The sequence below is a fragment of the Callithrix jacchus genome, chromosome 8 (assembly GCF_049354715.1).
Source record: "Callithrix jacchus isolate 240 chromosome 8, calJac240_pri, whole genome shotgun sequence".
In the NCBI taxonomy this organism is placed as follows: Eukaryota; Metazoa; Chordata; class Mammalia; order Primates; family Cebidae; genus Callithrix; species Callithrix jacchus.
The window spans coordinates 128,461,894-128,476,625 of record NC_133509.1 but is presented as its reverse complement, the minus strand read 5'-3'; the positions used below and the strand labels follow the sequence as shown (position 1 = coordinate 128,476,625).

Sequence of the window (14,732 nt, the reverse complement as noted above, 5' to 3'; positions counted from 1 at the left end):
CTTAGTTATAAATATCACTTCTTAAGGGAAGCCCTTCCCTCTTTCTCCCCTCCTCTACCACTATCAAGACCAGACTGGGACCGCCTGTTACACCCACTCACGCCATCAGCTCTCATCCAGGCTTGCTCATCTCAGCAAATGCCATGCCCACCCACCCAGTTGTTTAGACCAAAACCTGGGAGTCATTCTTGCCTCCTCACTTTCTCTTATACCCAACATCCAATTTAGCAGCAAATTCTATTGGCTCTACTTTCAAAATATTTCCTAAATATATCCTTAATGTGACTACCTCTCACCACCTTAGACCAAGCCACTAACCTCTCGCCTGCACCACTAACACGGTCATCAAACTGGTCCCCTGCTTAACTTTTTACGCCCCTCCCCGTAACCTATTTTCAACACAGAAGCCAGATGGATCCTTTAAATTTTTTTTCCTTAAAAAAGATTTATTTTATTGTGTTAAGAACACTTAACACGAGAACTATCCTCTTAACAAATGTTTGTGTACAATTTATTACTGTTGACTGTAGGTGGAATGCTATACAGCAGATCTTCAGAGCTCATTCATCCAGCTTGACTAAAACTTCATGCCCCTTGATTAGTAACTAGAGAGTGATCCTTCAAAGCAGTAGATAGGGTTTGGTTGTGTCCCCACCCAAATCTCATCTTGAATTGTGGCGCCCATAATTCCCACATGTTGTGGGAGAGACCCAGTGGGAGATAACTGAATCACAGGGGCAGTCATTCACTATTGTAGTGAACAGGTTTCATAAGATCTGATGGTTTTATAAACAGGAGCTCCCCTGCACAAGCTCTCTCTTTGCTGGCCGCCATGTAAGATGTCCCTTTGCTCTTCCATCATCTTCCACCGTGATTGTGAGGCCTCCCAGGCCATGTGGAGCTGTGAGTCCATTAAACCTCTTTCTTTTATATATGACCCAGTCTCAGGTATGTCTTTATCAGCAATGTGAAAATGGACTAATACAGCAGGTTAAAGCACATCACCCCACACTCCAATGGCTCCCTGCTGCATCCTTAAAATGATCTGCAGGGCTCTACTTGGCCTGGCCCCCACTGCCTCTGCCCTCTCATTTCCGGCCACTCTTTTTCACGCTCAACCTGCTCCAGCCACATTAGTCTGTTTTCCAAATATATGAGGCGTTTTCCTGACTTAGAGACTTCATACTTGCTGCTCCCTCTGCCTGGAATGTTCTTTCTATAAATTACTGCATGGATCACTCTCAATTTATTCAGGCTTTGTTCAAATATTACCACCTCAAAAAGGCTGTCCTTGACTATTATATCTGAAATACCAGCTCCACGCACTCTCTATCTCCTGGACTTACTTGGTTAATTTTCATAGCATTTAGCACTAAATGATATTAAATTACAGAGTCAGTTTTCCTGTCGGTTAATTTGTTGTTTTCTCCCTCATCAAGTAGAATGTAAGTTCCATGAGAGCCAGGATTTGATGTTTTGTTACCACTATAACCTCTGTAACTAGCAGTCACTCCATAAACACCTGTTGAATGAATTACTGTTACATAAGTCTCTCTGTACTTTTTCTTCATAGCACTTAGCACAGTTTACAATTATGAATTTGTACAAATATTTTATTCACATTGGCTTCATGGATAGACTATAAGCCCCATGAGGGCAGGAATCATGTCAGTTTTGCTCCCAGTGAAGCCCTATGTATCTAGCACAGGGTGGGCTTAAAAGTATTTGTTGGCTGAAATAAGTGAGTGAGTGAATGAATGAGTGAATGAATAAATGAAGGCAAGAACAGAAAATGAACAACGAGTGCTCTCTGGAGCTACAACTGGAGCCTAACAATATTCCTTCTGTGGTACAAAAACTGGCATTTATTTTTTATTTTATTTTTTTATTGAGACAGAGTCTTGCTATGTTGCCCAGGCTGGTCTCGAACTCCTGGGCTTGAGTGATCCTCCCACCTCAGCTTCCCAAAGTGCTAGGATTACAGACATGAGCCACCGCACCCAGCCCCACACTGGTGTTTTAGAAACGAGATGAACATGCACAGAGGAGAAAAGAAAGTGAGATCTGGGCTCACTTTAGGACCTTACCTTTCTGCTTGATTAGAAAAGGTAGTACTGGATGCCAATCTAGGAAATAAAGTAAACAGAGTCACACGAATATCTTAGATTTCCATGATGAGATGCATTAGTAATGTGGGAGGAGGACCTGTTGTGTTTCCGGTTTAGATGGGGAGACATGTATAATGTTGACAGCTCCCTTGGCAGAGGACACAGGGCCCACTGAGTGGTCAGTCTCTAGAGTTAAATTTGACCCAGTCCTTGAGATCTGCTATGTCAAGTTAGATACTTTCATGGGGAAGTTTGCAGAAAGTTGGTTTTCTACAGAATGCTCCTGCCGCCAGGTCAGACAGTGATCAGAACAACACTGGACCCAGTCCCTCTCCATATTAACTCAACTCAAAATTCATTTCTTTGTATAGAACCTCCGAGACCTAACTATAAACAAATCACAAATGATAAAAGCCTCCGTAAGATAGTAAAATAGATAACAGGAATATTTGTCAGCTGTTGGGTTGAAATGAGGAGAAGAGAAATGTTACATTAAGAAGAGAAATGTATTGGTTAAGTAAACAATATATAGCATTTAATTTTCAAAAAAGTGTAATTCTTTGGTTCTGTATATGTGTGGAAATATTCTATATGTTATCCTATGGCAAGAGAATGGACTATACTGGTGGGTTTAGAAGAACATGTCTGGATGAGTAAGATATTGAAGAAACAGAAAAGGAGAATGTTGCAAATTTATTTACTTTATTAGGACTACGTGTGTAAGAGTGAGCTGAGCCAAGAATCCACCTGGAGAGGAACTGAGGGTCCAGCGACCACTAACACCAGACACCACTCCCAGTTGTTTCGTTTCCAGACCCTCTCATGCTAATGTCACTACAACAAATAGATAAACATTGGCAAGGGAGCTAAATAGTAACAGTAGTTAATGGTGCAGCAAATATGCTTTTAAAGGACATACTTAGAGTAGAGAAAGGGATCATTTAAGAGGGATCCAAGCAGACAGCAAAGTATGAGATCATATGGAAGAGCTCGGGTGATCAATGAAAGGGTTATGCTGAGCTTACAAACCTTTAGAATATGCAGGGAATGGCCCCTGTGGTCGTAACTAGCACAAATAAACAACGTGTTTGTAAAACCACATGGCCTCATCTGTTCTTCATGATGAAGTGGGGCATGCCAGGAAGCCCTGAATTAGCTGGCAGTGGAATCTGTTTTCATGGTAGCTTTGGTGATTAGGCTTAGGTTGCTAAGACTTGTGGCAGCTTGCACCAAATGCACTCCCTGTCTCTTGCTAGTCTACCGAAAGGAGGTGGAGATTTAGTATATGTGTATGTAAATACATAAAAATGTATCTGCCACTGGTTTTCCCTTGCTTTTCTTCAAAGCTTATGTGTTTCCATCTAACAGTTGGCAATGTTTGAAAATGAATTGTTCTCACTTATGTTAAAACAAACAAAAAACCAAAACTGAAACAAACACCCCTATACAGCTATGACAACCTAGATCATCTGTTTCAAAGAGATGATAACAGACTGGAACAATAATTCTATCTGTTCTGAAACTAAGAAGTATTGACAGTAGAAACTGTGACCTGGTATTAATAAAAACTCTCAACTCCCCAAGTGCTGAGAGTTCTTATGTTCTAATTATTATGACTAGCTCAAACTCCAGGGCTTCAGTGAAGTAATTCCCCTTTTCTTAACCCTCCATATCCCCATTCCATCTCTTACTTTGCATATGGGCTACTCTGAAGTCTCCAGATGCAACAGTCACACTTACCTTTATAGAGTCTCTGTCTATATGACTCCTAAGGACACTACCAAAAAAACTGGAGAGAGGGAGGATAAGAAAGCCATACCCTCTTGGGACTGAGGAGCTGATAGTGCTTTCCTGTTTGTCTCCAACTTGAAGTCAGCAATTTTTCGTTTTAAAAAAACGGATTAAATTTTAGCTCCATTAAGATTCATTCTCTTTCCTTTCCCCAAATGCCAAGAATTTGCAGAATCCAGTTCTTGTCCTACCTCCTCCTTATAAACTTTCTTTAGGAATTCTTTCCGATACTAATCTTCTCTAGCACTTAGCGCTCTCTCTGACCACTCATTACAGCATTTAATCACCCCCTGTCTTGTATGGCTAGTCAATGGGTCCACAGTAACTGTCACAGCAACTAAGCACAGAGTACCTGAGGGCAAGAGCTCTGTCTAATGCCGGCAGCCTAATGCACCTGGCACTGTTAGCACAGACTGGAAGCGTTAATACATTCACGTGGAGTTTAATTCAATCCTGTCCTATAGGTTGTGCATGCTAGGACTACAGTTTGTCATTGAATTTGAGCTTTCTTCATATCCATAAAATACATCATTTATCTTCTAATGCCCTATCTACTAAATAGAATTTTCTTAGCACGAACACTCTCAGAGCAGCTAAGCATAATCTCTCAGTCAGGCTGAAATCCCTGTTCCCCAAATGTGTGTATCCTTCCTTTATCTGAGTCGGAAATGTGAACCTGCTATAATTACTGTGTGTTTCCTCACATGACAATATCCCAAGTTTTATAGTTAAATGAGGTGCTCTTGAGATTACAAATGCCTAGAAAATCCATCTCAGAACAGGTAAGGAGAAATAATAACAGCTAATACTTATGAAGCGCTTACTATCAAGTGCTAACAGTTGTGAGTGTGGTTACATCCATTAGCTCATCTAGTGATAGAGAATAACGAACAGTGGGGTTTTCTTAGTGCAGCTGCCTCCAGCTTTGCTCTGACATTGTGGCTCATGACTCTACACAGATGGAGAATTCAGTTGAAAGAGTGGTCTATTTGGTTTTTAAAACTAGTCTGAGTTGATCTCACAAATACCAGTATCTACAAGATGGCTGAATGTTTCACTTTTGAACTGGTAGTTTTTACTTCAAGACAGAGATTGAATAAAGGACCTTCCTACCAAACAAAACAGAAGCTGACATTCACCTTCCCACAGACTGCATGATATCCAGCAGCAGCGGGGCTGCCAGGTCTGGGCTTAAGTGAATGAATGTGGACAGGACCACGATGGCCAGCCCAAGTGTCTCTTCATCGTATTCTTCAAGAATGGCCCCACAGTCATGGCATCTGCAAAGAAAACAGAGACATGCTTTCCATGAAAGAAAGAACCATGCTCTCAAGATATAATGTACTACAGACATGGTTGTTTCTAGCAGGTCTTGGAAAAGTCTCCAAAAGGAGATGGGGGGGCCCGCTCTGGTAATCGGTAGGGGATTCCAGTGCCGTCATCACCACAGATACAGAAACAGCACACATGGCAGAGACCACGAAGATGCCTCTGATTACTGAAAATGTTCTTTCAATTCCTCAGCATCTGGCCTGCACATGCGTGATTACTCTTGCTGAGAATGAGTGCCAACAGTCTGAAGCCTGTGGATGAAGGATTTGATGCATGTGACATTATTGCTGAGAAAAGTCAGTAACTAGATTTTTCATTTGTTGAAGGTAAAAATGAAAAATGCCCAGGCATGGATGGAGGCTTTCAGAAAATGTTCTATTTGTGGGTAAGAGACAGGGCAGTCAAGTCTACAGAACCATCTGGAAAGCCTGAGGAGACAAGGAAGTCTCTTCTCCAGCACTCACTCAGATTAGTTTTATGAACTCACCAGGCCTGCCTGGTCGTATATAAATGCACAAACAATGCCACCGACTCTTGGGTAACTTCCAACTTATTGCTCTTTGTAGTGTCCTAATGTAGGGTCCATTTCATTCAGCTCAACCAAAGCCAGCTGATAAAGTGAGAGGTTTTATAAAGGGAAGGGAGTCTACTGGGAATAGCAGGGAAACAAGAACTACGACTGCTGTTGTGACCTTTCCTTCTGAAACCTTCCTAAATATAGGCCCCCAGAAAAGCATAAAAATTTCTTACAAATTGACATTTTAAAATACAGGTTTCACATTACTAAGTAAAAAAGAAAAGAAATGGAGTGCACAGAAAGGCAACTAAGAAAGATTAAGACTTGGGGAGGGGGATAATACCAAAGGAAGAGCTGGGGAGAGCCCTCTGCCAGCAACTCAGTGACCCGTGTGGACCTTCTAAGGCACCTGCACAAGACAGGCACCGCCCCTTCTTCAGTCAAGGCTGTCAGCTCACTACAAATGAGTAATGGGTGGCCAGCTACAGGGATACTCACAGCAGCCCCTTCCACCTTACCCTCCTCACCTGTTATCAGAAGCATGTTGTATTAGTCTGTTCTCATGCTGCTAATAAAGAAATACCCAAGACTGGGTAATTTATAAAGGAAAGAGGTTTAATTGACTCACAGTTCCACATGGCTGGGGAGGCCTCACAATCATGGTGAAAGGCAAGGAGGAGCAAAGTCACATCTTACGTGGTGGCAGGCAAGAGAGCTTCTGCAGGGGTATCTCCCATTTATAAAACCATCGGATCTTGTGAGATTTATTCACTACCATGAGAACAGTATGGGGGAAATCACCCCCATGATTCAATTATCTCCAGCTGGCCCCACCCTTGACATGTGAGGATTATGACAGTTCAAACTGAGATTTGGGTGGGGACACAGCCAAACCATATCACATACCTAATTTATCAATCAGGTCACCTTTACCAAGAAGGCTTCCTGGTCCAAGGGAATTTCTCTAAACTTGAAATCTTAAAAGCATTTTGTTTTGTTTGACACAGTCACTCTGTCACCCAGGCAGGAGTGCAGTGGTGCCATCATGGCTCGCTGCAGCCTTTACCTCCCAGGCTCAAGAGATCTTCCCACCTCAACCTACCTAGTAGCTGGGACTACAGGCACATACCACCACTCCAGGCTAATTTTAGTATTTTTAGTAGAAACAGGGTTTTGCCATGTTGCCCAGGCTAGTCTCAAACTCCTGGGCTGAAGCAATCCACATGCTTTGGTCACTCTTTATCATATTCACTGAACAAGCATCTATGTGCCAGGCAATATACTGGAAGAACAAATTATGACTTAAAAGCAAAGCATGCTGCTTCTGAAACTTCCTCACCACTGTGGTGATCAAACCCACATCTGTATACATGGTGAAGAAAATAACTATGTGAGCTTACTTGTCCGTCATCACTGTCGGCTGCTCATCAGTGAATTCTTCGGGTGCAGGCACAAACATACTGACTATGCTCGGTGCGGACAGCAGGCTGGATTTGGTGGCACCTGGGTAAGCAGCAAAGGGACAACCAGTGAATATAGATGAGCTTCAAGGGGCCGAGAAAGGCCTGGTTCTCCTCTTGGAAACCCTCCAAGGATCACATTCCCCAGAATGCAACATGGACATCCCAATTGTACTGTAGAAAGCTCTCAGCCATGAAATGAAGTCAAGAAAGATTGTGATTTGTTTCAGCTAGGATGAAGTGAAGAGCTAGACTTCTCTCTCTTAGGTGTGCCAGCAGGGTCTGAAGACAAAGATGAAAGACAAGGGGGAAATCAAAGTATTCAAGGGTACCCTTAAATGAGCTACAAACATTATTAGTAGGCATATGTGGAAACTGCCCGTATAATACTACATTTCTAAAATCACAAATGTATATCAACATTACAGTTTTGCTAATATGGGAAGGTGTTAAGATCCCAGAATTCCATGCACTTAAGCAATGGAAGACCTTTGAGCTAAGAAATATCAGTGTGTGTGTGTGTTTGTTTGTTTGCTTGCTTGCTTGTTTGTTTGAGACTAGGTCTTGTTCTGTCACTCAGGCTGGAGTGCAGTGGCGTGAGCATGGCTCAGTGCAGCCTCAAGTTCTGAGGTTCAAGCAATCCTCCCATCTCAGCCACTAAGGTAGCTGGGACTACAGGCACATACCACCATGGCTGGCTAATTTTTAAGTATTTTGTAAAGACAAAATATGTTACCTGGGCTGGTCTTGAAATCCTTGGCTTGATGGATCCTCCCATCTCAGCTTCCCAAAGTGCTAGGATTACAGCTGTGAGCCACTGTGCCTGGCCTTCCATTTTTCAAACTGAAGTATTTGTGAATGAAATATCAAGATTTTTTGAAGGAAGCATCCAGTGACTCATTCCACGTCAGCCAATTGATATCACAGTGTTTAAACCTTTGGGGTTTGATGCCTTCCAAGAAATCTGAGGCAAGAATCTTAGCAACATGCTCCAGGGAGGAGTAAATCAATCTGGAGATTCAGGAAGCTGTTCTACATTAAGAAAGCCACGAGTGCAAGGTAGAATCTCAGATGAAAATGAGGTACCCCAAGAAGAATCTCAAAGTGATCATCCAGAATAATGCCATATTCTACAAAGTACTAACTAAAACTCTTAAGTCCTTCAAACAGGAAAGAAGGCAGAAAAATCCAACAGTCATTAAGTAATGTTTCTCATCAAGGAATTAGTATCTTGGTGCTGGGAGGAAAAAAAAAAAAAACAACCCTGGTATGATCTTTCCTCAAATAGGAGAAAGATAATGATTCAGACAATGAGTTTCCAAAGGAATCAAAATATTCATAAAGCTAGCCAAACGGAGGAAAAAATGGTGTTGAGCCTTTGAAAAGTCAAGATGCTTCCATGCTGCAGACTCCTTTGCCTGATCAAAGGTTACAAAAAAGTATGAGAAGCAGAACATTTGCAAATCCAAACTGCGAAGGAAAGTATCTGAAAATATCTTTATGTCACTTCCTAAGCTCCCAAATGGGAATCCAAATTTTACTACCATATTTACAGCTATGTCCAAGATAACATCCTCTCCTAAGTATATACAAGTGTATCCTTGACAAAGATCTCCAATTGTTTGTTTCATAAAGATGTTACTTTGAATGGAAGCACCAGTATTACAGGTGTAAGTATACACTGATTAATAATAGAAAAGACAAGAAATAGGCCAACACAGTAAAGAGCATGAAGTTGCTTCAAGAGACCAAGACACAGAAAATTTAAATCCAATACTCCACATTTTTCTTAAACATTGACAGACCGCGTGGACCAGATGTCAAAATGCCTGTGCTAAAAGTGGAAAAATTCAGCCCACACAATATATGGTGATATGTACAAAGACTTACTAGAAACATAAGAAATTGATTTTTTAATTAAACACCTCGGAGTCAAGCCTTTCAGAAGAGTATTGCCAATTACTGTTATACAGTAATCACAACTAAAGTCAAGAAAAGGGAGGAACTCAAAGTCATTCTGGTAGTTTCAAACTAATTATTACCTAATACAAATGCCAAGAAAGAAGTGTTTTTGACAATAGCATTGTGAAATTGTTTTTCCATATGACAGCACGAATGTATGGTGCCATCTTTAGAGCCGTCATCTAGAAAAGCAAACAGGTTCAGTTATTGAACACTGGCCCCATGGGCAACACTGGCTGAATCAATGGATTCCCAAACATTACTACTAAAGTGGGAACAAAGAGTACCTAGGAGAAGGTGGAAACACAAAAAGGACACCACAGACCTCAGCCACTTGGTTATACTTCAGTCACAATATGTCTACAATGTTAAAGGCAGTCCCTATCACCCTCGAGTTGCTGCTGACAGTTCTGATGCCTCCACTACTGGCTCTCCTTCTGAATAGCTGAAGTGCATTCTACAGCAGAGACAGATGGCTCTCAGAAACTTGAATGAAGAGGGGCCCACCTCCAGAGCCCAACTTTGAAGCTGAAGATTTTGACAAAAGTTCCTTTGGGAGTCTTAGAGAGAGGAGAAATTATGAAGGTGTTTGTCTCAAAGCAGGTGTACATGGATCAGTCCCCCAGCTGCACTGATGGGCTCTTCGGTTTACCATGAAAGACACTGACTTTCCATCTCAGTGTTCTCACCATGTCATTCCACTTTTACTGCTACTGAGTCGCTAGACCATGAATAAGCACCAAAAATTTGTTCAGCTACTCCTACTTCTACTCATCAAAGCTTTTCCTAGCCCCATAGATTAAAAGAATCTCACCTCATCCAGTACAGGAACTAAAACTGCTATTCATTAGCAAAGAATGTTAACAAAAGCTGGAGATCAACATCTCCTCATTCCTTAGGAAAATTAGAAGAGTGGCATGGTCTAGAAAAAGAGCTCTACTTGATTTAAGACACTGGTTGTGAGATGTGATCATAATTCTTTCTGGGTATTTTGTTTTTCTACCAATGATAGGTTAATCTGCCTTCTCAATTAAGAAAAAACAAAGGTAACAACTATTTTGGTAGTTAAAATTCAAAATGAATTTTCTGACCTTAGCACAGATTGACCTGCAGCTTGCTTCCGCGAGCAACATCAAGTCAACTGAATCTTTCCAATGCATACTTCAGAGAGCTGGAAAGAAGCTATTAACCTATGACCTCAATATTCTGGAAAAAATACAGATTAGCTGGACCATGCTCAGAAGAGTAGATATGGCATGATATGGAAAACTGATATGTCTGAGGAGGAATGCTGAAGGACCTGGAATGTCTGGTCTAGAAAAGACTAAGGGAATAAGCACCATCCAAAAAATTATAGAAGCAGCCAGGCATGGTGGCTCATCTATAATCTCAGCACTTTGGGAGGTCGAGGTGGGTGCATCACCTGAGGTCAGGAGTTTGAGACTAGCCCAGCCAACATGGCGAAACCTCGTCTCTACTACAAAGACAAAAATTAGCTGAGTGTGATGATGCATGCTTGTAATCCCAGCTGCTCAGGAGGCTGAGGCAGGAGAATGGCTTGAACCCAGGAGAGAGAGGAGGCTGCAGGGAGCCAAGATCATATCACTGTACTCCAACCTGGGCAACAGAGCAAGACCCTGTCACACACAAAAAAATTTATGAGAGAGACTAGACTTGTTTTATGTGCAAGGGTTAGAAAGTCACTATGAGGAAGAACTGTTGGCCTTGTTCGAAGATGAGATGTCACGCACTCTCAGCCACTGGGGGTGTGTGAGCAAAGATCAGCCCCACTTTGTGGAGCTGCTAAGAAAACGGCTGCACCTGCTGGGTGACCAGATGATGAACATGTCCAGTCTCCTTCAGCTCTTACAGCCTGACACTCTGTGACTCAACTAACCTCTCATCCTCAATGGCTGCCCCTCCAGGTCAGGATTTAGGCACGTTGGCACGTTACACTGGCGTTTCCCAGGCTGTATCTGTTCTGTGGATAAACAGAGTGTTTCAGTCTTTGATGTGGTCATCTTAGTGCCATTTAGAACACAAAGAATTTAACCCATTACCTCTCGGGGCCATTTTTTGGTCCCTGTTACTACTGATGATTAACATTTACGGGATGCATCCTAGATTTTAGGGTAGAGTTATTTGGGGCTTCACTACAAACCTGCCATTCACTTCCATGAAATGCAACTAAAAGCAGGACATTATCTAAAACTAACCCCAAAAGTCCAGACAAGCACCCCACCCTGCACCCCAAAAAAGTTCAAATCTCATTATCTCCAGATTGGAAATGAAAGGCTAATATCACAGCCATGACAGGAATGTTTTACGCGAATCAATAAGTACATAAGTGATCATTTGGGGCAATGGCCAGAAAGGTCATACTGAAAACACGTAGAACTGGTAAGAAGGAAATGCCAGGAGTGGGACTGAGCGATGGGGAACAGGAATAAGGGGGAGGGGGCAAAATGGAGGCATGGTGCTTCAAAAACATTTGTTCGCATGAAAGATGAGGCAAAGCAGCCAGTCACGGTGCCATGCATGGATGGAAAAGAGGCAGGTCTCAGGATGAAGCTGGTGTGTGCTGACGTGCATTGATCATGATCCATGTTGTAGGCTCCCTTTCTCAGTGTGCCTACATGGCCAAATTTGTTCTTGTGGAGACCAGCAAGTCGCTGAATCTACACGTGTAGTTTAAAGTGACATGCCACCTAACATTGTACTACACAGTCATAGACTCTCCCCAGGCTCAGATGTGAGGAGGACTTTTTCTGGCACTAATCAAAATAAGAATATTGAGATGACGCTCTAGTAGGACTTGGTGATTCCAGAACCAGTTTGGAGAACGGAAAACAGGCCCAGGAGAACTCAGCAAAGATTCAGACAGCATGAAAATGGGAAGTATTGAATGAGAAACCAGAGTGACAGGAACAAGGTTGAAATTTGGTTGAAAAGTGAAAAATTCCATTAAATGGGTTATTTGGTATCATGTAGATTTTCTTAGACTAAAATTTAGACTGAAAATTGAGATCAGTGTGCCTTTTTATAACTACTGTGTCCATCAAACTAGGTTGTCATTGTAGTCGGACTCTAAACTAAGCTCAGGCTGAGCTACCCACTGCAGAAAACAGTAGAAAGGTAAAATCATCTTCAGAGCCCTCACATTAGCATCTAATTTTCGGAGACCTAGTCAGACAAAAGCTGCTACTCTCAGTTCCTTACGTAGCTTCATCTCCATCAAGAAGAAAGCACAGTCCTCTTTGGTGTAGGCAGAAAGACTTCATTCAAACCCAGTAAACTCTGAAGTTGGCTGTCCAGTCTTTCTCCTTCTCTCCTTGCCTGTTGGCTCTTGGCTATTCACTGCTCACTACCACCTATCACTAAAATGAAGAGAAAACTCTAAACCTTTACAATGTTAAGAACCCTTATAAAGTCCAGGAGAGTTGAAACTATCTGTTAAATATGAGATTGGGTATGGTGTGTGGAGTTTAGTTATCTAGACTAGTGCGCGCTCTCTCTCTCTCTCTCTCTCTCAGAATAATGAGAGCAAGTAAAATGATGCATATAAATAGTATGGCTTTGAAGAAGATAATAATATCTCAATATTTTGCTTTTGTGGATATTATAATTCATAGTCATCAGGAAGAATATTAAAATAATTTCATATCGCCACAGCCAGAAAGTAAGTGTCTGATCCAAGAGTAGCCCCAGAGCGTATCGCCATCATAAGCCCTTACATTTCAGTCATGCCTGTATGTTGCAAGGTGTTTTCACATTTATAATCTTGTAACTCAAACGACCCATTTAATTACAGAAGAAAACACAACAGAAAAGGCAGGCACTTAAAAGAGGATTGCAGCTGTAGTACTACTGGCTTGATAAGGTAGTACGTGTACAAAACGTGGTAACAAAGTTGAGAAAATGCAGAGTGGTCGTGTTTTGAATAGACAGGTCATGGCAGTCAATTCTTACTTTAAAATTGAGGTTGGATGCAGTTCCATCTTATGAGCATGGGGGTGTGTGGCTGCAACCTGCTGACCCTGCTGGCTAAAACACAGAACTCATATTCCCAAACCTACTGGCAGATCAGGATGTCACTAAGCTGACAGTTGTTATCACTATTATTATTACTATAAATATTCCCTCATTTGGGGGGTAATTTGTCATTTATACATCAGAGAATATGGATAATCTGCTGTGTGTTCTCTTTTCTATTTGCATCATGAAACCATAGTTCCACTCCCTCCTCCCCAGATCAATAACCTAATGTCTGGAATCTGGTCTTAGAGAGAACGAGAGTTGGGCCAGCCTCAACAGAAGTGCATGTCCCTCCAGCACACTTGGGAAGTTTAAATAGACTTACTAATTACTTTAGGTGCTTTTGAAAAATTATCTGAACCAAAGAACATGAGAGAAAGTCTATTCTTTAACAAGGGAGCAGAGCGGACACAGAGAAAGTGGCATTTGCTAATCCAAGAGGTAGAATGAGAAGAAAAAGCTTGACCCACCAGTGTCCCAGTTGCTGATGTTATGGGGGGCGCTAGACTGATGCTCCAGCTGCCTCTTCATTAACTGGCTCATTGTCAGAACTCCCAGGGATCCCCTTTTCATCTGCCTATACTGAGCTAGATGGAGGAAATTAGGAGACGATTATAATAATAAATTTCCACAGCACACAAAGGCTCCACACATCCATATAGAATTTTAATTGACCCTTCATTCGCTATTCATAATTTTTGGTAAATTGTATGCATCTGTTCAAACGAGAAACTAAGGCACTCTGCTGTTCCGGGTACCTTTCTTCACATAGTGAAGATGGTAACAGTGCTCATTAGCACTGATTTGTCACCTGTAAATATTTATCTGAGTTACAACTGAATGAAATATGATCATCTTCATCTACCTTTTAAATTATATACTCAGCCATGTTCCCAAAAGGATTGAAGACAAATAATAAATTTAAACTTATGGCTTAATTTCTTTAATGGAACTTGCACGTACGTTGTTTCCATCTTCTCCATAGTCCCATGAGGTCCCAGTGTATCTGTGCATGTGTGCATGACGTGTGTGTGCGTGTATATTTTAGGGTAGGATGACACATATCAACCCCAATTTTTAGAGAGAGAAATTGAAGCAAATGAAATTATGTGACTTGGAACCAGTCAGCAACTGAGGTGGTCCTAAAACCAAAATATATCAATTCCAAAGTCAAAAACTGTTTTCAATCTCTGTGTGAGCCTCTGCCTACTGTTTGAAAAATGTGAATCAATTAACATTCCATGAGTATATTCTAGTACATAGCTTTGTTTTTAAAAAGTGGTAACGTTTTTATCCTTAAGTCAAGCATTGAGACACATCCCACCAGTGAAATGTCAAGTTGTTAGCATTTCCAAACCAGAAAACAATGAAAAACACTTTTGCCAGCAGATTGCTGAGTTAGAAAGTAGCCTCCTCTGCTCCTATTCTCAGCAGGCCCACCAATCCCTACCAACCAGCCCAGTGTGAGAGGCAGACCATCATGGATGCAACTTTTCTACATGACCCTAAACACCTTGTATATTTGAC

The 14,732-nt window shown here is 41.6% G+C and overlaps 1 protein-coding gene across 50 annotated transcripts in view; it reads right to left on the bottom strand.

Moving 5' to 3' along the window:
* The window catches only part of UNC79 (unc-79 subunit of NALCN channel complex), a 287,437-nt gene that overhangs the window by 61,831 nt on the left and 210,874 nt on the right, over positions 1-14,732 (bottom strand). For 38 of the 50 annotated variants that reach the window (XM_054240312.2, XM_078335677.1, XM_078335682.1 and 35 more), the window contains 5 exons: positions 13,676-13,792; positions 11,068-11,151; positions 7,149-7,251; positions 5,039-5,179; positions 2,088-2,126 (listed from right to left, as the gene is read on the bottom strand). In XM_054240312.2, coding sequence (XP_054096287.2) covers positions 2,088-2,126; positions 5,039-5,179; positions 7,149-7,251; positions 11,068-11,151; positions 13,676-13,792 — 484 coding nt within the window. The remainder of the gene's footprint in view (positions 1-2,087; positions 2,127-5,038; positions 5,180-7,148; positions 7,252-11,067; positions 11,152-13,675; positions 13,793-14,732) is intronic. The other 12 variants (XM_078335683.1, XM_078335652.1, XM_078335664.1 and 9 more) reach the window with 1 other exon arrangement.